The sequence below is a fragment of the Rhea pennata genome, chromosome 3, assembly GCF_028389875.1.
Source record: "Rhea pennata isolate bPtePen1 chromosome 3, bPtePen1.pri, whole genome shotgun sequence".
Classification (NCBI taxonomy): domain Eukaryota; kingdom Metazoa; phylum Chordata; class Aves; order Rheiformes; family Rheidae; genus Rhea; species Rhea pennata.
In genome coordinates this window covers 50,703,336-50,729,526 of record NC_084665.1, presented here as the reverse complement: position 1 = coordinate 50,729,526, position 26,191 = coordinate 50,703,336, and the positions used below count along the sequence as shown (strand labels likewise).

Sequence of the window (26,191 nt, the reverse complement as noted above, 5' to 3'; positions counted from 1 at the left end):
ATAGCTAAGGCTTTTTAACAGTTTAAGTCAATTGCTTATTCAGGCAGATTTCCTGATGCAAAGCTTCTCTAGAATACTACCGAAACAAAACAATGTCCTACCCGAAACCTCAGGCGCAATGAAACAAAATGTGTCTAGTCGTGAGAACCACACAAACTTCCCAGTAGGAACCTTTAGTTGGGTCCAGACAGTTATTATCACATGAGGCAGATACTGTCCTCTGTGGAATGCTTGAAAAGGGTGAATTTCAAGATTCATATAATATGACTATACCAGCTGACACATGCCAAACTACCATGAAATGATTCAAACAAACTGAGCAGCAAAAAAAACAGAGCAGGTAACATTTCTGGTTTTGTGGCCTGTGTCAAAGACTGGTGGTAAATGAAGTTTTACTACTACTGACAGTACAACTCACTGATTTAGTAAGACCTAAATTTTATTTTGTCAGATAAGTTTGTTTTGATATTAATAATAATCACAACATGACTTATATGATGTTGCCTTCAAATATTATTCAGTCTGATTAGAGACTGCCTCAGCCAATATAGACTGACAACGTGCTGCTAGCAGTTTCCTAAGTTCTCTTTACATTACAGCATTAACCCCAGTTCATAACACACAAGAAAGTATTTGGTTTTTGGTAGCTCTTTTGATGGCTAGGTTATGAGTAAGTTCATAATTATCTCTTTAATATGCTCCCTACTACAACGAATGTATTTTCCCTCTATTGATCAAGATTTTAGATATGAAAATTACACTATCACATACACTTCTTTGCAAGCTATGCATATGCCACCAACTCGTATATTTTCCATGCATATTTCACACCATACTGCAAATTACTTAGAGAGAAATGCTAGTAAGTCTTTTGCGTATCATTTATCTCTCTTCAGTTTTTCAGAGTGGCATAAAACCCAGGCTTCCTAGCACAACACATTAGTGACAGAAAAGAAGGAGAGATCAGCAAAGGCAAAAGACAGCATTATAAAATCCTCCTGCACTTTTAATGTATGGATATCCCCTTTTCCTACTCCAATATGTTAGTTTTTAAAAAGGAAAAAAATGTTGAAGTGATTAAAGCTGTTTTTTTCTAAGATGACTGGCAGCACTCAATGGCTTAAAGTATCAGCTTACAGTTGCAATGATTTTACCCTTTTTACCTCATCTCCTTTTGCATGGACTCTTATCTTTTCAAATTCCAGTATGTTGAATCACTGGAGGAAGGGATGGAAAAGAGAAAGATTGGGAAAAAATGAAAGTCTAATAAAACATATGCAAAGGAGTAGGTGAGAGAAAAACAATCCACATGCCGATACACCAGCATTTCTTTTAACTAGAGATGGACAGTAAAAAGGCACAGCTATCCCCCAAAACTGAGCATATAATAAAGTATTCAAAGGTCTGTGTATATCTATTATATGAGACTTAACCCATTGATTTCACTGGATAAAGATAAGTGGTTTAGATGTGCTGAGCATCCACAAATGCATTCATGTCCATCAGAAATGAGGATGTTTTGCTGCTTTCAAGTTCAGGTTATAAATTACAGAAGTTATGCTAGACTATCTGCTGTCAACCAGCTGGACCAATGATGCAGACTCCCAAATAAAAATTTTCTCTTGCTTTCACATTGCTTCCTAACCTTACTTCCTTTGGTGACACTGTCTACTTAGAATAAACAAAATTTTAACATACTTTACGTATTGCAGCACATAGTGCAATATATAGCTACCTAAAATAGTTCGGCTATGAGGAACAGAGCTGTGTCAGCACAGCGCTTTGCTACACTAATTTCTGCTTCTACTCTGGTTCTGCAGGGTGAAGCGCAATGCTAGCCACAGCTGCACTGCTGTGGTATGCTCTTTGGGAATCCACATGAAGCTAGCGTGCACGTTTGTACGTGGCTGGGCACTCCACATTTGGCTGGATCTGCAGCCTGCACACTTCAGGGGAGTGCTATCACCTTTGTTATCTGACCATACTGCTACAAGAGAAATAAATGCATGACATCTACACTCAAGAGACAATGCTGCACTTGATAAAATGACTCTGGGAGTAATAGCTTTAAAAACTTGCTGTTCTTCTACTGATTTTAAAGATAAATTATTCCTGTCACAAACCAACCTCTTATTAAGCCTCCTCAGCAGCAGTGGCATTGTGGACTGGTGGGGGTGGAGGTGGCAGAAGGGCCCAAGTTAGTGCCCAAAGATCAATTTTAGATGGCTGATGTGAGAGCAGTTGAATACCTCTCTAGAGCCTTTTCTGGTGCTGCATCTCAGTTCCAGATACTGCAGCACTCAGGAGCATGTTATCAAATCCTTCTCATAAACCAATCAAGCTCCACTGTACTTAGATTTTCCCCACAGAGCTCCTGCTGGAAAGTGTTTTCCAGGGCCTCACTTCTTTGGCAGTCAGAAGCTTTCTTCTGATTCCCAGGCTAACTTTGTTTCATGATGCATTTGCTCCTGTCTGCTCGTGGGCCAACGTTACTCTTAAGCTTAAATAGCTTCTGTCTCTCTGTGGTGTTCTTCCCTGTGATATATTCACAGATGGTATAGATAGTTCTTGTACTAATGAATGTCTTCTTCAGTTAATGAATAATTTCCCCTGCAACACAGCATCAAATACTTTATTGCAATGCAGGCAGATGAGATCTCCTTCATTTACTTTGTTTAGAAAAAGGTGGTTATCTCATCAAGCAAAATAGCAGGTTAATCTAGTATGACTGATCTTTGGTAAATGCATTTTGCTTATTAACTAATTTTGCACTGATTTCTACGTATAAAAAGTCAATTTGCATAGCTTCTAAAATTTGATTCGTCTCAGAAATAGCTTGCACGACTCTTAAAAAGTTAAGCAATAGCAGAGGAAAACTTTGATTTTTGTAGGGTCAACACAGTGCAAAGACAAGTAAAAAAGATGAATTCTATTTCTCTGTGCCAATTAATGCATTTGTGTCTGCTTCTGCTGACTTCCTCCTTGTGAAGAACAATCATTTAAACACTGTTTCATAATCCTCTTTTTAGAGCATCTTCAAGATGTACTCAGGACAAAGCAAACATCCAAACATCATGATCAAGAAACAGCAAAATGGCAGAGAAGAAAGGAGGATGACCAGGTGCCCATAAACATATGTTTTTCTCTCCCATGGGGGAAAAAAAGAAAGCCTTCAGTAACAGTCTCCCATCCACTAAAAAGACTGACAAAAAATCCACTGTTGGATAGTTCAAAAACTACTGAATGTCATTAATTAATCAAGAGTCACTGATGCTGACACGAGGACGAAAGATGAACGGCAAAAGAACCACTGAGGTACAGTGAAACATTCAGAGTGCTCTCTAAAATACAGCATTTTCATTTATACTTTGCGGAAGAAACAGTCAACCTTTGAGTTTCTCTAGGAGGATGTTTCTAACCTCTGCAAATTGCTATTTGAGGAACGATTCACCAACAGGAACCGTGTTACTAATTAGACAGTTGTTTGCTCTCAAATGTTTGCACTCTTCCGAGGTTGCGCTGCTAATTTCTGAGGAACAGAAATATTCATAGCTTTGATAAACAACCGAAACAACAAGCCAGTAAAAAAATGGAATAAGAGAGAAAATCTGTGGCTAAATATTACCTTAAGTATTGTCTGCAGCAGGTAGCATCCTACTGCTGATGCAGTGAAAACGATCAAGCAAACATTAAATATCTACTTTCCTATCGACCCTTAACTGTTGAAAGTGACACTTTTTTTATCTGAGATAGCTGATCACTTCTACAGCCTCTCCTCCCAAACAAATACAACTTCTTCATTACCATGAGTACACCAAAAGACCACCAATCTGCGCTCTGTGTGTGTCCTCGTCGGTTGACCACCTCTGGGGCCATATACTCTATAGTCCCACAGAACGAGTATGCTCTCTTGTCATGGTCGATGGCTTCTTTACTCAGACCAAAATCTAAACAAATTCAAAGAAACAGAAAAAAGACTTCTCAGGTTTTGAAAAAAGATGATTAACATTTTCATACATTTACACTGTTCAAACAAAACACAACTGGAAAAGAAAAGCACACTAACCAACCTAAAAATCACTCTTTTGTTTGCATGCAGCTTTTGCACACAGGAAGGCCACAGGCTCATGTGCACAGAAGCCCTGGCCAAGCAGAGTGCTTGGCTGGCCGTTGTAACTATCTCCTGAAAGCAGGTGTATTATTTTCTCCATTCGTAGCTGAGGTTCTGGCCAAAGCAGAAGTGAGAGTTGAAATAAGTAGAAATACACAGTTCAGATTTGGTGAAGACATTGGTAAAGATTCTTGCTCAGGTTACCACAACATTAAAACAATAATCCTAGATGGACAACAGTTAAAAGGATGGCTAGACAGCATCACCAGTGTGGCAAAGAGATGTTTTCACAGGTGTCCTCTACACAGCACTAATTCAGAGAAATTAACCTGAAATGAGGAGTCGTGCTGGAAGCATCCTTCCATCCATGGTTGCAAGTAGTTAAGCCTGCAAGCTTCAAGTCAGTCAAGAGCCCAGTTTTACCAACAAAATACAATATTCTCCATATGCTGTACAGCACAGGAGTGCTTGAGTAGTAGCCAGAAAAAAGAATGCCAATACTCAAACTCTTCTGGCTTCTGACTTCTTGCAAGCAAACTTTCCAAGGAAAAATCCAAGAAGCATGGAATATACTGTGGAAAAATCAGGCAGCTTGTAGAGATTAAGTTTTTTGCTCCTCACGTACCTGTTATCTTAATGTGGCCCTCTTCATCAAGAAGAATGCTGTAAAGTAGAAAGCAAGCATACATGCATTAGGTAGATACAGAGTGTATTTAACAAACATGAATAAAACATGTTGAAGGCAGGTAAGCAAATATGCATTACTCAAACACATGTGTAAACCCTCAGTGGGTTCTAGGCCTCCAGAAAGAAAAATGATCCTCCAAGGTCTGGCTAATCTCCTATCTGAAGCTGGTACAGGCTGTGGAAGTTGGATAAGGCGCCTTGGCTTTACTCCACAGCATGCTCAGGATGGATATATGAGCTGAGCTCAGACAGAACATGGTGTTCAAAGCAAATAACTCCAGACTATCTACTTCTAGCAAAAGACGGAGCTACAGGTTTTCTATTCTTCTCATAAAAATAGAGGAAAGCACATAAATAATAATGACTTGGCCTCACTGGACCTCAGATGAACTCCAAAGGCAGGTATGTTCATGTTGCAGTAATAAAAGTGATCACAGAGCATAATGAGTTGTTAGAGTTTAACTGCATGGACCTGAGCCCCTGCTAATTTATTCTCTCTGGAATCATAAACGAATATTCATCCTGGAAGCCAAATTCACGTTTGCCACCTGCCAACATTTTTTCTTCTCACAAAGGCACTCCAACATTTCTGTGAGAAAAATGACAGCAGTTTGCAAAAAGCATTGCTAGTTTTTACAGAAACAAGAAAGAATATTGAAATGGGAAAAGAACGATTTTCAGTAACTTCTGTCTAGTAATACTGATGCAGTGATGAGGGTAGTGTTCCTTCAGTTCTAGTTAGATTTAGTATTTTTCTCTAGCCAAACTGACATAGCTACATTTCAGCTATTTTTATATTCCCATTCTCTTAGAGAACCACTTTAACTCATTTATTAAAAAAGAAAATACGACAGCAGTGAAACTAGCACATTGGCATATACTCTTGTGAAAGGTTGTTTCTTGGCTGAAACGTAATTGAAAAGAGATGATCTTCTGCCATTCATGTGTGCATTTGGAACAGGCTGTTATTGTACAATTCATCAAATAAAGGCCAGCAGATGAGTCACTACTATTTGTTCAATAATTAAAGCTTTTTCTTCTCAATAAAAGCTTCTTTACACTCATTGCTTCCCCTAGATTTCTTTAACAGGCATAATCTTTAAGCACCAGCCACGTAACAGACATGTTTAAATGCATTTTGTGATCACACACCCTAAATATGAGGCTGATGCTTTGGAAGAGAACAGAATAATACAGCCGGCAGTTCAGAAGTGAGAACGAATGTATGCACTCTGTAGATATGGCTCTGGAAAAGTGGCAACAGGGAGCACAGTTCACAGAAATCACCCAAAACAGTGGCCCAGGGCAAGCCACTATAAATAACTGTGCAATTCAAGGAGCGTAGTATTTTCCCCGGAAATATCCATTTAATATTTCATGGATTTCCTACACATAACACATGCTGCTTTTTCCTGTATCTAATATACGGTTTTCATACTTTTACCCTCCATTAGAAATATGGAGGCAATAGCAATGCCGTTATCAGACTGACAATGCTATCTTAGGTCAAGTGAACCAAAAGTATACGACAGACTTTGTCACAGACTCACATATTAAATGCTTGTACAACAGACAAAATGAAAGGATCTTGGTTTCCTATCGATGTGTATCCGGTATATCCTGACTCATGGCCACCAGTTTCTTCCTCTGTCTCCTCTTCCCTAAATACCCTTACACAGTACCCTCAGCTGACTTCAGCTTCCCCTGCCCTCAGCTTTCCCTTGCTTAAGTACCGCTTTGGACAGCCGGGCGTCTCTGCATTCGCCATCTGCCAACCCACGTAACTATGTTTATGAACTAAAAATTACATTTGACGCGAAAATAAAATAATATCATAACAATGAGGAAAATGATAATTATTGCAGTGAATTAGCTTTGAGTGACATAAAGAAGCAAAGAACAACGTACCTGCTACTAGGTATCCAGATTACAACAAATGACATTTTTTCAGTGACTGTGGAAACAAACTTATTCTCTGACCATCCTTTCTGTCTTCTCTTTTTAGCTCTATCATTTTACAATTCCTTTTTATCCTATACTGTCACTAATAAAATTTTGTTGTAACAATAATTATTTTAGCTATGCTATGCAGGATCAGTTAAACTGAAATAAACTACTATTACTTTGAGGTAGAAAAAAAGAATCGGAAGTTGCTGATGTGATTTACAAGAAAAATCTTTCTTCTAAATCAATGTTTTGAAATTATAAAAAACACAAGAAGTAGACTACTTTTATAGGTTAAACTAGGCTATAATTCCATTGAGAGAGAATCTCTTACTACTAGAGTTTTCCATATTTACCTGCTTAATTTAAGATTTGAATGGGCTTGCAGGATACTGTGGCTGTTACTTATTCTGTATTTCAACACAATAACAAGATTTTAGCCTAATAATAGTCCGACAAAAGTCTGAACCACTTTCACTGTCCTCAGCTTAAAGGTACGCCTTGAGAGGAGAAAGGTTATAAAACTCCGTGTCAGAGGCAGGGAAGTTACCCCAGTAGCTGTGGAGGGACGAGCTCACAGGAGAGCTAGGATTGCAACCCTTATCAGCCATTCTTTGCCGTAGCTTCAGCACAAGGCGAGAAAGTCTTCTTTATCAGTTGTTGACATTACTACATTACTCTACAGTGTATCTTAAATTAAGGCCATAGCAATTCTCTCTTGTCGTTTCTCTCTCTCTCTCTCTCTTTTTTTTTCTTTTTCTTTTTAATTTAGTCATATCTTCTGGGCTTCACTTTGAACTCCAATATACTCAAATCAATGTGAAGTTCTGTCAAATCTATCCAAGCTGGAACTCTGGATTTTTTGGGAATGATTTAAGTTTCCTTCAGTGTCAGTTCAGTTTTGCAGAAAATTCAACCCATATTTTGTTTTTCAGAAAATGCGGCCAAAATTTCAGGTCAGAAAGAAAATCTGAAACCTCATAAAGGAGTTTAATTTGACTGCAGATTTCGTTATGAAAGGAAAAGATAGATAGCATGAAGTACTAAGATGTCTTCTAAAAAGACAAACTCTGCATCTTTTCTAGTATGTCAGTGTTTACATGATGCCATACTGTCTCACCATGCCGAAAAGCCTCATGCCAAACTCAGCTCCCATGTACCTTCAGTGACAGCAGGGAAAAGAATTTATATTTATATTTATAATTAATTCATAGCTTTAAATTGTTAATATGAATTTTTGCTTGGGGAATCTTAAAAAAAGACTGTTGAACTTGATATTTTAATGGATGGAGAGTTCTTTCAAATGGTCTTAACACTGCTATTTTCTAACTCGTCTTTGACATAAACAATTCAGATGAGTTGGGCCCTATGAACTTCATTTTAGTCTGTTTAAAGAGATGAGTGAAGCAATCTCAAACCTATTAGCAGATCCTTTTGGGAACTTCTGGAGATTAAGAAAAGCATTAAACAATTAAAGAAGAGCAAATGCAGTTCCTGTCTTTTAACAAAAGGAAAGAAGAGAATTAGGAAATCACAAACTAATTAATTTCTCTCCAATTCTAGAAATAGGTCTACAAAACAGAAGTAAACCTCATGCTCTAGTCAGACTGCTAATGCTTCTCTCAAAGATGTATGTGAAATTTTGGATATTGTACTTTGAGGGAGATATGGATGAAGAGAAGCCAAAGAGGAGCAAGGAGAACGATCTGGTGCCTTGAAACATTGACTGGTGAAGACCAGTGCAACAACTGCATTGCTTAGCCTAAAGAAGAGAGGGTAAAGGGAAAGGATATGCCAGCTATCCCAAGGCTGCTGCTGAGAACAGAGTGAGCAATGAACAAAACTGCAATTAATTTACTGAAGTTACAACTTTAGAAATCTATAACATGCATATTTGTTGATGCTGCCTGGCAAATATGGATAAAATAAAAATTCAAGACAAAGCTGAAACCAAAGAGTTGCTATCAGGCAATGATGATGCAACAGCATGTGGCAACGGCAGCTGTGGCGTGACAGCTGCCTACTTGCATTTCATACTATGTAATAAACTCTCTATTCCTCTAGTTGTTTGAGTGAGAGGATGACTTCCTGCATTTGACCAAGGCTTTGGTCTTCAGTTTCAGTTGCATAAACAGATAGGAGTGGAAATTTCGGTCCCCTGTGAAAAGTCTCTAGCCCAAAGGACTGAGAGCTCTGCTTATGTCAGACTGTATGAGTTCATACACCATTACTACTATTACTATTGTAACAAAAACATAAAAGCGAATTTAAAGTTTAAATCACATAGTACTGTGTTGTAGACAAATACTCTCCTTCCCTTCAACTTTTCACACAAAAATCCACCTTCAATTTGCTCTTGGTATCTTATTTTGTCTGTAAGTGTGAAAGCAACAGCACTCCATTTTAAAGAACTGTCACAAAAGGGAAGAGACTGCTCTGCTGTTATACTTTAGAAGTGTAAAATACAGCCAAACTGACTCCTCTCAGTGGTCATCCTTTTAAATGATTGTGACCGTTTCATTAAAAAGGTTGGTAACTTTGAAATATTGCAGCACATTTTATCAGAGCTGGCACACAGAAATGTAGGCAAAGCATCAGGCAAATGGAACAGAATAAAAACAGTATCACATGACTCTCAGTCATTTTACTGTGGGTGTCATTTAGTCTATTGAAGTCTATTGAAGAAATAGAAAAAAAAAAGAAAGGAAAAAACTCCATTATATCCCATTAAGAATAGCAAATAACTGCGCATATAAACTTGAATTGTTCTTGGGAAAATATTTTGGACAGTCAATAAAAGTGCTTTAAAATGTTGATTATTATGTTTGTCTTGAGCTAGTATGGACAACAACAGTATTCAGAGATGCTCAGCTTAGTGGTATAACTGAAAAGAAACGTAAGTAAACACTTCTGATTTGGACAGCATCGGGTTTCCCAGTTCTTACTGGCTCACCTTTAATAATGGTGCTCACCTACTTTTTTATCTATCACAATACCACTGCCTCAGCCACTACCTCAACGTGTGCTTGTTACTTCAACAGTCCCATGCTTCACTAGGGAAAGGATACAATACCTCCCTAAATTATTGACTTTTGCATAGGGACTAAATTTGCTCTTGATGTTGAAACTCTTCTGTATAAAGTCTTAGATACAGGAAGAAAAGTAGAGTCTCTGACACCTTTTACTTATTAGTAGGACAAGGCGTGGAAATGACCTAAAAGCTCATATATTTATGTTACAATTCACTCCTTCTCATTAACTTACTTTTCTGGTTTTAGATCTCTGTAAATAATTCCAAGACCATGGAGATGATCTAAAGCCAAGGCCAGCTCAGCTAAGTAGAACTTGACATCCTCTTCTGTAAACATCACCTAGAGAGAAAGAAAAGAAGAACATGTCAATTTATTAGATAACGGTAGGCTGGCTTGCATTAAACAGACACGGGGAAGGAACTGTCTAACACAGGAATGCTGGAGTGAACATCGTATCAGGTTCAACTTTCCATAATTTGTCTGAGCTCACATTAACAATTCTTAACAGATTCTCCTTAAAAAACAAAACTCAATATGTCAAGTATTTCTCTCCATTCCTTAAAGCATGCTGCTCTCATTCATCCATTTGATCTGTTTAGATGATGTCACGTGACAATAATACCCTTAGCCTTTTGAAATGAAAGGCAAAACTCAATATATTCAGCACAGCCCTTATTGTTTTCATGTATCTTAATTTATGGAAAACCTGGCATTTGGTTCCCAATTTCCCACAAAATAAGATGCAGAAACCTCTTTGGGGAAGTGAAAGGCTTCTCGTTTTAGAAACCGGAACACATTCAGTTCCCAAATATGAACAGAATATACAGCACGGAGAGACTTAAGAGATTGATTTAAAACCCACTCATTGAGGGTTCAAGGAATGTCTTGCCAATGCCTTCAGTGGCCACTGGACTCTAAGGTCATGCCCAGAGTTCCAAACACATCTGCCTCAGGGAATGATACCTGGCTTCTAGATGAGAGTGAGAAGTGGTTTGCAACCACGTTGCTCAGAGTTAATCCTTCTCAGAGCTGGCTAGCCTCCTTCACATCATGTAGTACAGAGCCTGGGTCTTCTCTACACCCTGCATCCTGAGATACAGACAAATTCTCTACGATCCTAGAGTCCCAAGACACAGATATTGATATTTCTTCATGTCAAAATACCCGACAGAGTGTGCCAGCGCTCCTCAGCATGGTACTTTTACCGGGTGACATTAGGCTGCGTATTAAATGACCTGGGTTATCAGATGAGAATGTGTGAAAGCGCCTTTTGGGATAATATTGGCAGACTGTGTGGGAAACAAACCTGGCATGTCCTTGTCCGTAACACTTGTAGGAGGTAGCCCTTGTGCAAAAGAGCTTCTAGTGACTGTGACGGTGTTTTAACTCTGAGAAAACAATAGACTTGCTCTGTAAGAGAACCTGGGAACGAGCGAATACAGATGCAGTGTATATGATGAGGGATCAGGACATCAGGCTGAGCCTTAAGTTATTTGAGGACAGATATCCTAAGCAAGGATGTGCTATCTACCATATGGGGCCTAATGAGATGCAAACTGATGGCAGTTGCTTCTTTTCTATAGCTGATATGACTATCACAAAAAGCTCTGTTTTAGGTGGGAAGAAACTTCTTTAACAGAAAAAACTCTAAGCTCAGAAAAACTGAGCTCAGATGGCAAGAAAACCCTTTAGTTAAATTTAATTATATCCCCGATGACATTAACTTCTCTTTAAAGTTCAGCACATTCAAAAATAATAATGAAGAAAAAGAAGTTTATACGTTGGCTATACAGGCATGAATCTTACGTATGACAGAAGTAAAATGAATCATCTCAATAAAAATCTACATTTCACATGTAAATATAAATACCTACAGTAGAAACTGCAGTTTATTTTTAAAAATTAGGTCTCTACTCTTGGAAAGCAGCAGCCACAATATTTGAGTGCTTTGAGAAGCTGCAGAAGGCTGAGAATAAAAACAGAGGATTCAGAGAACAGGCAGATGTCACATAACTTAATTAAGAATATCTGTAAAAGCTAGAAGGAACAAGGATATAAAAGTAATAATTCTGATTAAAAATTTAATTGATCTGGAACGTAAAAATGGTGTTAGACATCAAAATAAGTTTAAATTATTTATAAGGTTTAAAATAAATAATGTAGGTATGAGATGAAATCAGTAGAATCAGGGAAAATCTAATCTATACACACTCTTTTCCAACTAAAGTCAGATATCTCAGAAACATAGAGCAAATCTGAAACAAAGCTTTGCATGTCCACATGTTGTAGTATAAGAGATCTGACTGAAAGTCCACTGAAATCAATGCAATTGGAATAAGCCCATAATTAATAACTGCAGCCTGCACAAGTTTTCCTGTAATATCTTTCCTTGTGATACCATGGCCCTAGCAGTTAAAAGTTATAGGCAGACAAGATGAGCTGCCAACACTGAAAAGAGAAGTCTGTATCAGGACTGTCAAGCTCAGAGGACAAATTCTTTAGAGCATAAGGCAGAAAAGGCTTGGGAAAACCTAACTTTTTAATAGAGAATGGAATTGGAGCTGTTCTCTTCAGCTTTAAAGCTGTCTAACTGTACAGAACATACAACTACACTTGGTAGATGAGAAAGACTTTTTCTCTCTTCCCTTATGAAACCTGAGAGGTCCTTCCTACAACAGCCTGCTACGTCATTGACAAAGACTGATTTCATGACAAAGAGGAGAAAAACATTTTTGTTTCCTTTAATCTCTGCCCTGCTACTAAAACTGCCACCATGTACTAAGAACTTCTACACATACCGTTACTTGGCATTGTAATTACAATGCAACATAATAGAGTGTTTTCTCACGCTGGCAAACACATACTGAAAGCAAGGGCTCCTGACCTGCAGCACGCAGAGCAGTTAGCTATGCAAACCACTTCCAGTCTGCAGCATGTCACTGGAACAGGAATTGCTGCAATTGCTCTGAGGCCTGGGATGGGGGCTTGGGAACTTCTGAATTAATGGTTTCACAGCTTTTTATTGCATCAAAAACTCTTAAACTCAAGAAACGCAAACACAGCATTTGAAACATCCCTATCATATTTTTTGAAGATGTTACCTTAGGTGGTTCTTGGCACCTCCTGTCTCCCCACTCTGCAAATGGACCAAGAGCTGAGGGCCTTACGTCAGTGACACCAGATAGTGACCCCCTGGGCACAGACAAGGCTCCAGGACCATAAATGCCTCCCCAGGGTGGCTGTCCTGAGGGCGGCAGGGCTGCCTCTGTGAGCGCCACCCGTACTGCCTGGAAGACTCTCCAAAGTGAAATTCTGAAAGCTGCACAAGCGACGCAGGCAGCTGACTCGGAAGAGGCATTTGCAGAAGCAGGCAAGTGGCAAATGAAGCTAGAAAACCCGCTGCTGCCCCTCTCTACATGCATTAGTGAAACTCGAGTTTGGACTGCCTCCTGACTCCCTTTTCTACAAGCAACAGCATCTCCCCAAAGGCAGGAGTTACATAGGACAGGAGACAGGCCGGAGCCGAGGGACATGCCGAAAGCAGCAGCTGCCCCGGAGCAAGCAGGGGAAAGAGCAGGTGAGCTGCCGTGAGAGCCCAACCGCGACCCCCCGGGGCAGCATATGGCCTCCGCTGTGCTCTGAGCCGCTGCCGCAGGAGACAGCGTCCCGTCTCCCCACTCGCTGGGTCATGCTCTGGCCAGCCCCTCTGCTTGCTGCACCCCGAGCTCCAGGCAGCCTCCCACCTACGGCCACCTCTGCCTTCTGCTGCCAGCGATGGTGTTTCTAGAGCAGTTCTGTGCTCGTGTCCCAGGCAAAACGTACTGGGGGTGGAGTTCTCTGACTAATTCTCATCACAGCCAACATATATTTTGCGAGCAACGAGTCTGGGGCTACTTTGCTGTGGGAACGACTTAGTGAATGGCGCAGTTTTCTACAGCCGTGATGCTTACAAGCTATCCACTGCATTACTTACAGTATAATTCAAATATAATTATTAAGAATCCACCTAAAGATGCAAGATGATGTAGCTCTGTTACATATATACAGCAGAACAATTCCCAAGGCCCTTTGCCACTCCCACCAACTTCATCTGAGCTCTGAAAATCCAGGATAGTCATTCATTTCTAAAGTAAAATCTATCAGCTTACCTCTTTGGAGAGTCTTGTGAAAAGGTCCCCTCCCCGCAGGAAATCTAGTATTAGATACAATTTTCCCTCTGTTTGAAATGCTGCATTAGAAAAGGATGGAAGATGGAAGATTAGGAAGGATGGAGATGTTGGAAGTTTGAATCAAGATAAAGTCTCCAAAGAACGAATCTTGTTAACTAACTGTGTGTTGTTCACGCTATCAGCTCTTCTGTCATTTCAGTGCTTTACTTAGAGAACAGAAAAATTTAAATTCTCTCCACAATTAAGCAAACTAGCTTAGACTATGGGGGAAAAATGGTGTCATTTGAGAGACAAAGATGTATTATTAATATATGCTTTTTCCATTCTAAGCACCTCTGAATTATTGTTGTTTTCCGCTGTGCCAGATACCAGGAGAAACTGAGGGCGTAGAGAGAAGCTCCCCAACTGGTGTGAGGTGAGAGCCCAAAACGTCCCCAGAAGACCCTTTGCACTAACAGCGGGGCTCCTCAGGAAGTCAGGCAGCTGGCTAGGCGGAAGGAAGCAATTCTACTAAGATATCAAATTCACATATACAAATTCAAACTGATGATGATCATTAAAATTAGGTTTTATTTAGATTCTCTGGCTTCCTAAATGATTCTTGACTGTAGGTGAGGGAGTTAGCAGATGTATATTCACCAGCTTTCCCATTATCCCACCAGCACAATATATAACATTATATCAAATGTATTTTGATAGAGGAAAGGCTAAGGCCTACTTCTACTGAAATCCTCTTTTAGCATAATGGAAGTATTTCACACAGGTAACCTCTATGATTTTGCTAGAGATACAGTCATATGCAGGCAGGGGGTATCTGTATGAAAGTATAACAGATCTAGTTACAATTCCCCAACCAATTTAAGAACAAACATGACTTGCATTTTATTATAGTTACCATAATGAAGCTTGACTATGAAAGGATGATTCACTTCTGCCAAAATATCTCTCTCCATTTTTGATCGTACCCGATCCCGAACTATAAAGAAAGAACAATAAGAACAGCAACATATTAAGAAGCAGCATGATCCACTGGATACAACACTGGAACGGGGCTCCGGTGATCTGCATTCTACTTTTCTCCCGACAGTTTGTGGTGCAACCTTTGGCAAACCACATCACTCTCTAGGGTGCCTTTTCTCTGTCTTGCCTACGTAAAGTGTAAGTCTTCAGGAAGGGACGGTCTTCCTCTGTAGAGATCAGGCCTTACTAAAAGCACTACAGTATTACAAGCAACAGGCAAATGATTATGTTTTGCAAAAGACAAAGTCAATGTGAAAAGTAAAACTATATAAAATTAGTATCTCATTTAAGATCAAACAAAATTTACCAGCTCTGGAACTGTTAGGTTAACCTTGAATAAACTAACTTATTGCAGCATTGCCAATGCTAGCAGCGTGGATGACTTGCTAAGAATCACTCTCTGATATTGATTTAAATGAAGTATTTTAAGCTTCCAATACCTGCCCCTCCCAAACAATCAGTAAAAAAGGAAAAGCAGTCGCTGTGTTAAAAATAACATAAGAACTATTTTCATGTGTAGAAATAAATTACTGTCAGACAGCAGTGAGAAAAATACTTTTTGTGGTTCGGAGGAATGGAGAGGAATGGAAAAAATAATTACAGAGGTGAACTGAGTTCAAACTAATCAAAACTGAGGCTGAAGATTTCCTGGCAAATACATTTCACAGAATGTTCAGATATTGAGAAGGATTCAAGTTCCCAAATTTTCAGCTCTTCATCTGATAGATGCATTTTTTACTCAAACACTGTTTAACTATTTTTTTAACCAAAGTACTGAAACTTTCTTACTTTTCTCCATTACACAATGCCAATATGTTTTTCAACTGCAAACATCCACAAGGAATGCTATGAGACTATTTTAGGTGGTAACGGCAGAGACCTTACTGAGATTCTGTCATCACCTGCATGTGTTGTGGATCTGCTGAGAAGCTGAGTACTCTGCACACCCAAGCAATGAGCATACCACAAAGAAATCACATATTTTGTCACTGCACTTTGAAAACTGATGCACATAAATAGGACCAAAACAGCTGATCCGAAAACTTTAAATAGGAGTGGAGAGACACTTGGATTTCTAGCTATTTTGATGCTTTATTTAGGTCAATAGCAATGGAAGCCTTACTAGCTCATGCAATCTAAGCCAACTCTTAAGATTAAAAGCAAAACAAAGACAAAGGGAATCAAGAAGGATCTCAGTCTTATCCTATGAGTAAAAATCACACTGCATGCACTCATGAAATGCTTAAATTATGTAGAGGTAGAGTATTTCTCATGTTGTCAATCCAGATTTTTGTGATAGGCAGAGATGTTCCCAGGCAGGCATTCTTGGTGGACAGGTGGGCATTGCTAAACACTTTGTGTAGCTTACTCCCTGCTAAGCTTGGTTAGATAGCCTAATACAAGTGCTTCCCTGCAATCAGATTTACAAAATACAAAGCCCCACCTAGTGACATACACAACATCCACGATTTCGTATGCCAACTGGGTAGTTTACCATGCATGGCGGGGTAACAGTATAAATCACTCTGCAAGGGCAAAGAACAGCTCTCCTATGTGACTCACACCATCATTCATTTACCTGTACTATCCAGCACTTGACTATATGGCTGCATAGCCATGTATTTTGTTTACCTTACATGCTGGATCTTGGTAGCAGCCGTTATCCTACCAACAGTCCAGTGTCAGCAGAGAAGCTGGTGTCTTTCTCTCTGTAATGCCAAAGCACGCTCACACTGCACTAGTGGGAGAACAGGCTGGCAGGAGGGCATGGTTCCCTCGTACCAGAATAATTTCAACTTCTGAAGCGTGTCAGAGCACAGTCTGCTGAAAGCTACTTGCCCCATGCCCCAAGGCCGCCCTGCAGTTGGCCTCGTGGCTTCCCTACCCTGAGGCCAGCAACTCATGTATAAGGGGAAGAAGGGACTCACACAACTATCAGCCTTACTTATTCCCATCCCCAGCCAGGTGGACACCTGAAGGACAGGACATCCTTGGTAAAGCACTTCCAGGCTCCTGCTGTACTGCTGAGGCCAAGATATCTGAGGGCAATACTGAAAGGTAGAGGTTATTTTTCCAGGGGCAAGGAGTTCAGTAATTCAGCTGGGTCTGGCTTGTAGAGGTTTCCAATAAGATTTAAAACAGTGTTTTCTTGGACTGCAGGTTTGGTCATCCTTCTTATTCTCTATTAGACAATGTTGCTTCAAAGCTGATTTTGAGGCTTGGTCAGTCACCAGTGGCACAGCACAGCATATGGGCTGAAAGATCACCTGCGCCAATCTTCCCATGCCCCATGGGACACAATCATCTCAGATATTATCAGATTATTATTACACATAAATGGCTCAGCTTGGTGGTTAGAGGCTGTGGACCTGTCTGGCTGCAATATCACCTTCCTCTCCACGTGCAGACAGCAACCGAGGAGGCACAGCAACACTAAAGAAAATGCTATGTCACAGCAAAAGATACCATGCTCTTTCTGCAGGATCATGTCCTGACAATCCTTTCAACCCTAGTCTCCCCTAGTCTCCTCCAAAGTTGCTCTAATCGCCACTTTCACAGCTACTGCCAAAAGTGATAACCAAAACCTGAAATCAGGGTTACACTTTGACACATGAGTTGGTGGCCTGCCTTCCTCATCTTCCAGCATTGTTCGGCCTGATGTAAATGCTTTGAGGGCAGAAGTCATAGAGACATGGCATCCTACCACCAAAGAATCAATGAATCATATTCTGTAGGAAAATAAATCCATTCTCTTTCTCCCACTGTCCTTCTCTTACCCTGTTGTTTTGATATGCTTGGGCCATGCCTGTTTTTTCATTCCAAAAGAGCCTTCCTAGACCTATCTACCTGCTTGCATCAGCTTACATACCACAGGGTGCCAGTGCTCCGTCACTCTCACAGGGAAGAAATTCCCCCTCACGGTCAGGCGGAACTGCCTGTGCTTCAATTTCTGCCCATTGCCTCTTGTCCTGTCACATGGGACAACTGAAAAGAGTTTGTCCCCGTCCCCTTGACACCCTCCCTTCAGGTACTCATACACATTGATAAGATCCCCCCTCAGGCTTCTCTTCCCCAGGCTGAAGAGGCCCAGCTCTTGCAGCCATTCCTCCTAGGGCAGGTGCTCCAGCCCTCTGATCATCCTCGTAGCCCTACGCTGGACTCTCTCCAGCAGCTCCATGTCTCTCTTGTACTGGGCAGCCCAGAACTGGATGCAGGACTCGAGATGAGGCCTCCCCAGGACTGAGTAGAGGGGCAGGATCACCTCCCTCGACCTGCTGGCAACAGCCTTCCTAATGCACCCCAGGAGACCATTGGCTTTCTTGGCCACAAGGGCACATTGCTGGCTTATGGTCAACTTGTCATCCAACAGCACTCCCAGGTCCTTCTCTGCAGAGCTGCTCTCCAGAAGGTCAGCCTCCAGCTTGTACTGGTGCCTGGGTTATTCCTCCCTAGGTGCAGGACCCTGCACTTGCCCTTGTGGAACCGCACGAGGTTCCTCTCCGCCCAACTCTCCAGCCTGTCCAGGTCTCTCTGAATGGCAGCACAGCCCTCGAGTGGATCAGCCACTCCTCCCAGCTTGCTATCATCTCCAAACTTGCTGAGGAGGCACTCTGTCCCCTCATCCAGGTCACTGATGAAGAAGTTGAACAGGATGGGACCCAGTACTGAGCCCGGGGGGACGCCACTACCCACAGGCCTCCAACTAGACTCCACGCCAGTGACGACGACCCTCTGGGCTCTGCCTTTCAGCCAGTTCTCAAGCCACCTCACTGTCCACTCGTCTAACCCACACTTCCTGAGCCCAATCTAAATTAGTTCTAGCTCCTAACTTAAACTACTGAACCCTGGCTATATAGGGCCTCCTGAAACAGCAAGAGGGGAGATGGACAAGCCCTGAATAGCTGCCTTAATGTCAAGGATGATAATGCCTGAACATTACAGATACCTACTTCTATGCAGTTGATCAAACTTGCATGTCTTTGTTTAGTCTTACTGGGGAACAGTTAATGTGCATCATCATGAATTTCCAAACGGAATTCATTTCACTGGAAATTCATTTCATTGGAAATTAATTTCCAATTCATTTCATTTCCATTCCAATTCATTTTTTTCCATTCAATTCACTTGGAATTCATTTCCAAAATGACTGGATCACCTAAAAGGACCTATTTGTATGCATTCTTTTATGAGTGAATCCCTTTTCTGGTCTTATTAAAGAACCATAAAATAGAGCTGGAGCTGAGTTGGGGAAGAAGCCTCAGGGAAGATGACAGGACAGCACTGTTTAACATGCTCTCACCAGACGGTGAGACGGTTCTTCAGGTTGTGGAACATCCTGTCTGAGTTCACTACTTCTACCCATCTCTTGGTAAAGGGATGTCCATCAAAGACACAGATGAAAGCTCAAACAATGCAGTTGCCCATTCTTTATTTTGCCATTTGTAGGGGTCTCAGTAAGGCACACAGAGTGCAGAATGCAGAAGACTTTGGTGGATAATGCTTCTGGTAAAATAAGGTGTTTACCTATGTAATTAAAATGCTCATTAGTAATACTCTCATTCGCTGAACTCTCACTGACACAAAGTTCTTACGCTTTCTCCCTAGTATCAAGTTTGGTCTGAAAGGTGAGTTTTGCACCTTGTCTTTAAATTACACAACAGACAAAGATGCAGAACATAATCTGGAACAATGAACACAAAGACATGAAGATTGTTTGTTTCCTGGAAAATTAGGTATCCCCTGAAATAATCCCAGGTGCTACAAAACAGAAGGGAGTAGACTAGTGGAACCTCTAACAGCTGAGGAAGCACCTGCTACTTTAAGATGAAAACAATTCCCATTTCCAAGTATTCATGTCGTATGAAAGAGAAGTGGAAGCAGCTGAGGATACATGCAAATAAATATAGTTCATCCACTTCTCTCCGTCTAGCTCTGAATATCAAAGAAGAGGATGTTACCACTTTTTTTATTTAACACTGCATACTTAAGAAGGTTTGTTTGTTTGTTTGTTTGTTTTTTCTACAGAATCACGGGTTGAGGTGGGAAGAGAGCTCTGGAGATCATCTAGTCCAAACCTCCTGCTCAAGCAGGATCACCTGCTCAAGCAGGCACATTGCCCAGGATCACATCCAGACAGCTTTTGAATATCTCCAGGGAAGGAGACTCCACAATCTCTCTGGGCAACCTCTTCCAGTGCTCAGTCACCCTCACATTAAAGAAGTTTTTCCTGATGTTCAGATGGAATATCCTGTGTTTCAGTTCCCATTGCCTGTCATCCTGTCAGTGGGCACCATAGAGGAAAGTCTGGCCCCATCCTCCCTTCACCTATCCTTCAGGTATTTACACACTGTTAAGATCTCCTGTCAGCCTTCTCTTCTCCAGGCTAAAAAGTCTCCAGCTCTCTCAACCTTTTCTCATACCAGTTGCAAGATTAAGTCAATAGACTGTGAAACATGCGAGAAAGTGAGCAGGAAATAGACAGGGCGTTCTTAGGAACCGTACTGCTCCCTGAGTCCCAATTCCCTGCTGCAGGGGAGTTGCTGGAGGATTCTGTGAAGAGTGAAATAGTACAGCACAGCACTGTTGAAGAAGGTTGGAAGCTAGCTGCTTCTCGAACAAAAAGAAGAAAGGCCCCTAATCCTCCTGTAGACCTGGAGTTACAGTTGAAGAACAGGTTTAGTGCACTCCAGGATGAGGAGAACCCAGAGCTGGCCTTGAGGAAAGCAACTGGGCTCTCTGACCCTGTGCCTTGCGTGACCACTCGGAAGAGGCGACGAGTGGTTGTAGTGGGTGATTCCATGCTGAGGGGGACAAAGGTGCCCAGGCACAAGCAGTCCAGGAGGCTCCTGCAATGCACTGATGATAACTTCTTGTCACAAACGGTGGAGGAGCCTATGAGGAAGGGTGTCCTGATGGACCTTGTCCTTACCAACAGAGAGGGACTGGTTAGAGATGTGAAGGTTGGGGGCAGCCTTGGCTGCAGTGACCATGAGATGATGGAGTTCAGGACCCTGCAGGAAAGAAGTAAGGCAACAAGCAGGATTGCAACCCTGGACTTGAGGAGAACAGACTTTGGGCTCTTCAGACACCTAATTGGTGGAATCTCTGGGTTAAGGTCCTACAAGGAAGGGGGGTCCAGGAGAGCTGGCTAGTATTCAAGCATCACTTCCTGCAAGCTCAAGAGCGGTGCATCCCTATGAGTAAGAAGTGCAGCAAAAGGGGCAGGAGACCTGCATGGGTGAGCAAGGAGTTCCTGGCCAAATTCAGACAGAAGAAGAAAATACACAGACTGTGGAAGAGGGCACAGGCTGCTTGGGAGAAATACAGCAGTGCAGTCAGAGTATGTAGAGATGCAGCGAGGAAGGCTAAGCCCCAGTTGGAATTGAGTCTGGCAAGGGATGTCAAGAACAACAGGAAGGGCTTCTTCAAATACATCAGCAGCAGGAGGAGGACTAGGGAAAATGTGGGCCCGCTCCTGAATTGGGCAGGGGCCCTGGTGACAAAGACTACAGAGAAGGTAGAATTACTGAATGCCTTTGCCTCAGTCTTCACTGCTAAGGGCAGCCCTCAGGAATCCTGCAGCCTGGACGTGAGGGAGAAAGTCTTGAGAAGGGAAGACTTTCCTTTGCTTGAGGAGGATAGGATTACAGACCTTCTGGGCAGGCTAGACAGCCACAAATCCATGGGCCTGGATGGGATGCACTCACGGGTACTGAGGGAGCTGGCGGATGTTGTTGCCAGGCTGCTCTCCATCATCTTTGAAAGGTCCTGGAGAACTGGAGAGGTGCCTGAGGACTGGAAGGAAACCAGTGTCACTCCAGTCTTCAAAAAGGGCAAGAAGGAGGACCCAGGCAACTGTAAGCCGGTCAGCCTCACCTCCATCCCTGGAAAGGTGATGGAACAGCTCATTCTGGTTGTCATCTCCAGACATATGGAGGAAAAGAAGGTGATCAGGAGCAGCCAGCACGGATTCACCACAGGGAAATCCTGCTTAACCAACCTGATAGCCTTCTATGATGGAATGACTGGCTGAGTGGATGAGGGGCGAGCAGTGGACATTGAGTACCTTGACTTCAGCAAGGCTTTTGACCCTGTCTCCCATAACCTCCTCCTAGGCAAGCTCAGGAAGTGTGGGTTAGACAAGTGGACAGTGAGGTGGCTTGAGAACTGGCTGAAAGGCAGAGCTCAGAGAGTCGTCATCACTGGCGTGGTGTCTAGTTGGAGGCCTGTGGGTAGTGGCGTCCCCCCGGGCTCAGTACTGGGTCCCATCCTGTTCAACTTCTTCATCAGTGACCTGGATGAGGGGACAGAGTGCCTCCTCAGCAAGTTTGGAGATGATAGCAAGCTGGGAGGAGTGGCTGATCCACTCGAGGGCTGTGCTGCCATTCAGAGAGACCTGGACAGGCTGGAGAGTTGGGCGGAGAGGAACCTCCTGAGGTTCCACAAGGGCAAGTGCAGAGTCCTGCACCTAGGGAGGAATAACCCCAGGTACCAGTACAAGCTGGGGGCTGACCTTCTGGAGAGCAACTCTGCAGAGAAGGACCTGGGAATGCTGGTGGATGACAGGTTGACCATGAGCCAGCAATGTGCCCTTGTGACCAAGAAGGCCAGTGGTCTCCTGGGGTGCATTAGGAAGGCTGTTGCCAGCAGGTCGAGGGAGGTGATCCTGCCCCTCTACTCAGTCCTGGGGAGGCCTCATCTCGAGTCCTGCATCCAGTTCTGGGCTGCCCAGTACAAGAGAGACATGGAGCTGCTGGAGAGAGTCCAGTGTAGGGCTACGAGGATGATCAGAGGGCTGGAGCACCTGCCCTAGGAGGAATGGCTGCAAGAGCTGGGCCTCTTCAGCCTGGGGAAGAGAAGCCTGAGGGGGGATCTTATCAATGTGTATGAGTACCTGAAGGGAGGGTGTCAAGGGGACGGGGACAAACTCTTTTCAGTTGTCCCATGTGACAGGACAAGAGGCAATGGGCAGAAATTGAAGCACAGGCAGTTCCGCCTGACCGTGAGGGGGAATTTCTTCCCTGTGAGAGTGACGGAGCACTGGGACAGGTTGCCCGGAGAGGTTGTGGAGTCTCCTTCTCTGGATATCTTCAAGGCCCGCCTGGATGCAACCCTGTCTAACATGCTCTAGGTGACCCTGCTGAGCAGGGAGGTTGGACTAGATGATCTCCAGAGGTCCCTTCCAACCTTACTGATTCTATGATTCTGAGATATGCTCCAAGCCCTTAATCATCTAAGTAGTCTTTCGCAGGACTTGCTCTAGTAGCTGCATTTCTCTCTTGTACTGGGGAGCCCAAAGCTGAATCCAGAACTCTAGATATGGCCTCACCAGGGCTAAGTAGAGGGGAAGGATCACCTCGCTTGACCTGCTGGTACACTCTTTCAAATGCAGCTCTGGATGCATTTTAAATTACAAATTTCTACTTCTTGGGCTGTTTTAATTTTACTATGAGGGTCTGAAAGGAAAGAGGGGCAAAAGAATATACTCAGAACATCTTCTATGGGTTCAAAATGTTCCTTCTCAAGAAAAGACTAATTGAATATTTTCTGCATAAGAATATAAAACTGTAGTACTGCTTCTCTGTCTAAAGATTTCATAATATTAACTTGGTTGATATTTAAACATGCAAATAAATATTAATTTTCAGTCAATGAGCCTCTTGGCCATATGTCTCACATAAAAACTAAAAGTCAGTGCATATCTAGCCATGTCAAGGAATGACTGGCAGGCAGTGATGATCTAGGGACATTCCTTGATGCAGAGGCAACAGAATTGTACCAGTTCAGAAGGATGTTGAGCCAATCCAATGCAAACTTATGAATTAATGAAACCAAGGTCTACAGGAGCTGTAAAGGGAGAGTCACACTATCACTATCACACATATCACCACAATACTGATAAAAAATGTATAGCTAATTCACTATTACGAGAAAGTAGCTTGTCATACTTCTTGTAATTAGATATCTGAGCTGAAGTCACAGCTCCATGGAAGGTAAACAGCATTCAGCCACTAACTTGAGTGGAGCCAGAATATTGTTTCTGGGATCCTTTTGGCCAAAGAATACCTTCCAAACATTTTTATTCAATATTAGCCTTCTCACTACTGCAAATTAATTACTGCAAAGTAATTCTTAGTTCTACTAAAACAAAATTATCCTTAAGCTATCATCTGAAATTGTGTTTAGTGTGTTGCTGGCCTTTTCTCTGCTTTCAGTCTAATCTGGAGTAAAAGTTGATGTTTCTGCTTCAAGAGAAAAAAAAATCTCTTCTAACTTGCAGGTGTTCTAATTTTTGCATAGGGATTTGGTGTTACAGAGCATGAAGCTGTTACTCAGCCATATATAGGCTAACACATGTATTAATTTATAATGATTGTACATTAGCTTCAATTCTGAAGTGACAAACAAAAATGAAATCACTTTCGTTTACAAAATGCAACTATTACAAACTGATAAACAGTTGAACTGGAGGAAGTTTGTATACATATGTAGGAAAATACACGCACTTGTACGCAGGATACACTTTCTGCTTACAGTGACAAATACAAATAATGCTAAACTCCAAACAACCAAATCCAGCAACTCTACTTTAGTTGCTCAAAACTTTCTCTGACAAGCTCCTGTCGGGGCTGAAGTTTTCTTAAGCTTTGCCTTAGCCTGCGGAAGAACTTGTTCGAAAAGCACGGACATAACCACCTCCACTTTCCCTTGGCAATCATGGCAAAAATCATTTGTTGTGGGACAAATGACCTCTCCTGCCTCTCCACTCCACTCCCTCCCTCCCAGCTTGTTTAACTCCAGAAGGGAAAATGGAAAGGAAGCAGCAAACTGCAAGTCTTCTGGTTTAAGAGCCCTTCCTGGGACAGAAAATCAAATACGAAGAAACTCATTTCTGTAGCTATTGCATTATGGGGCTGTGTTCACTTTTTTGATACCTGCCTTTTGCCAGCATAAATCAGGTTAGCGAGGCAGCCAGAGGCTCAGTTGCACTGTGGGTGGTCACCTGCTGCGTACGGCGGTCCTCAGCCCGGCGTGGGGCCAGCCCAGGGACCTGGGGGCACCTCTGTGCTTGCCAGATGCCAGGAGCACCTCTCACTGGCAAGGCCTTTGATGAGGGTGGGCAGCAGCAGAAACTGGGCCTGCCCACCTCCCTAAGACAAAATCTATCTGGTGCCCGGCATTTATCACTCTGTGCTTCCCCTGGTGCCAGCTGGATCCTGTTGGTACAAAAATGCTTTATGCCAATGCTCCTGTGACTGATACAATTTTCCACTTATGGCTTTTCTCTTTTAAAGGTATTTGTTGAGAAAGATTCAGCTGGGGAGTACTTCTTACAGACATCTTAACAGTCTGCCTTGGCTAAGGACAGCTGATCTGCAAATGGTGAAGTTACAGACTTGATAAACCGCAAAATCTCTAGTGCAGTAAAATCCATCGCAGGCTTCCACACGGGAGGAATTAGAGACAGGAAACATTCAATCCTGCAGTGTGGTGTAGTGGTGGTAAGGGACAAAAACTGAAATACGCTTCTGTTGTGAAGATCAATGCAGGGTAAGAGAGCAGATGTGCCTCCAGACTGCCTGTTTTGGCAGTCTAACCTCAAGAAATCAATAAGCAATTCAGAGCGCCTGTTATTCAGGGCTGCCAGACTTTGCCTCCCTATGCCGACAGCGAAGAGACGTATGTGATATATTCAGGCTTCCACCAGAAGTGACTAACTTAGGTATTGCTCTTACATCTTTCAGCCAACAGCATAGGGAGCCAAAGCCTCTTAGTGGAAATATTCTCATACCTGAACATACTAGTTTAGGTCCAGCACAGTTCTGTTCTGCTTATGACCACAGGCTTTTGTGTGTTCATTTTCCGTGAATGTCTGTGACTCACTAACGCAGGCTCACAAATGCAAACAAAGCACTTGGATGCCCCTGTACCTCCCCAGAGCAAGTTTCACAACATACAACCAACTGCAAAATGCAAAACTCAAACAGGAGAACATTCCTCACAATACTTAAATGACTTCTAGCCTAAATTCTGTTTTAAAAAGTAGATGGAGATAAATTCTGTGAGCTCTGCAAGGTACTTAAAGATGAAGACAGTTCTACTACTCTTCAATAGTACTGAAGTGATGACTCTTTTATTTTATTTTTTTTGAGTGCATGTTAAGCCTATAGATCCCTTTATAATCCTGTTCCCAAGGTGAACTGCATGCTGGCATGAGGCAAAGGTGC

At 42.2% G+C, this 26,191-nt stretch overlaps 1 protein-coding gene across 2 annotated transcripts in view; it reads right to left on the bottom strand.

The window, feature by feature from the left end:
* The window catches only part of RPS6KA2 (ribosomal protein S6 kinase A2), a 315,502-nt gene that overhangs the window by 56,532 nt on the left and 232,779 nt on the right, over positions 1 to 26,191 (bottom strand). For both annotated transcript variants that reach the window (XM_062573694.1, XM_062573695.1), the window contains 5 exons: positions 14,839 to 14,919; positions 13,923 to 14,002; positions 10,007 to 10,113; positions 4,737 to 4,774; positions 3,805 to 3,947 (listed from right to left, as the gene is read on the bottom strand). In XM_062573694.1, the coding sequence (XP_062429678.1) occupies positions 3,805 to 3,947; positions 4,737 to 4,774; positions 10,007 to 10,113; positions 13,923 to 14,002; positions 14,839 to 14,919 (449 nt within the window). The remainder of the gene's footprint in view (positions 1 to 3,804; positions 3,948 to 4,736; positions 4,775 to 10,006; positions 10,114 to 13,922; positions 14,003 to 14,838; positions 14,920 to 26,191) is intronic.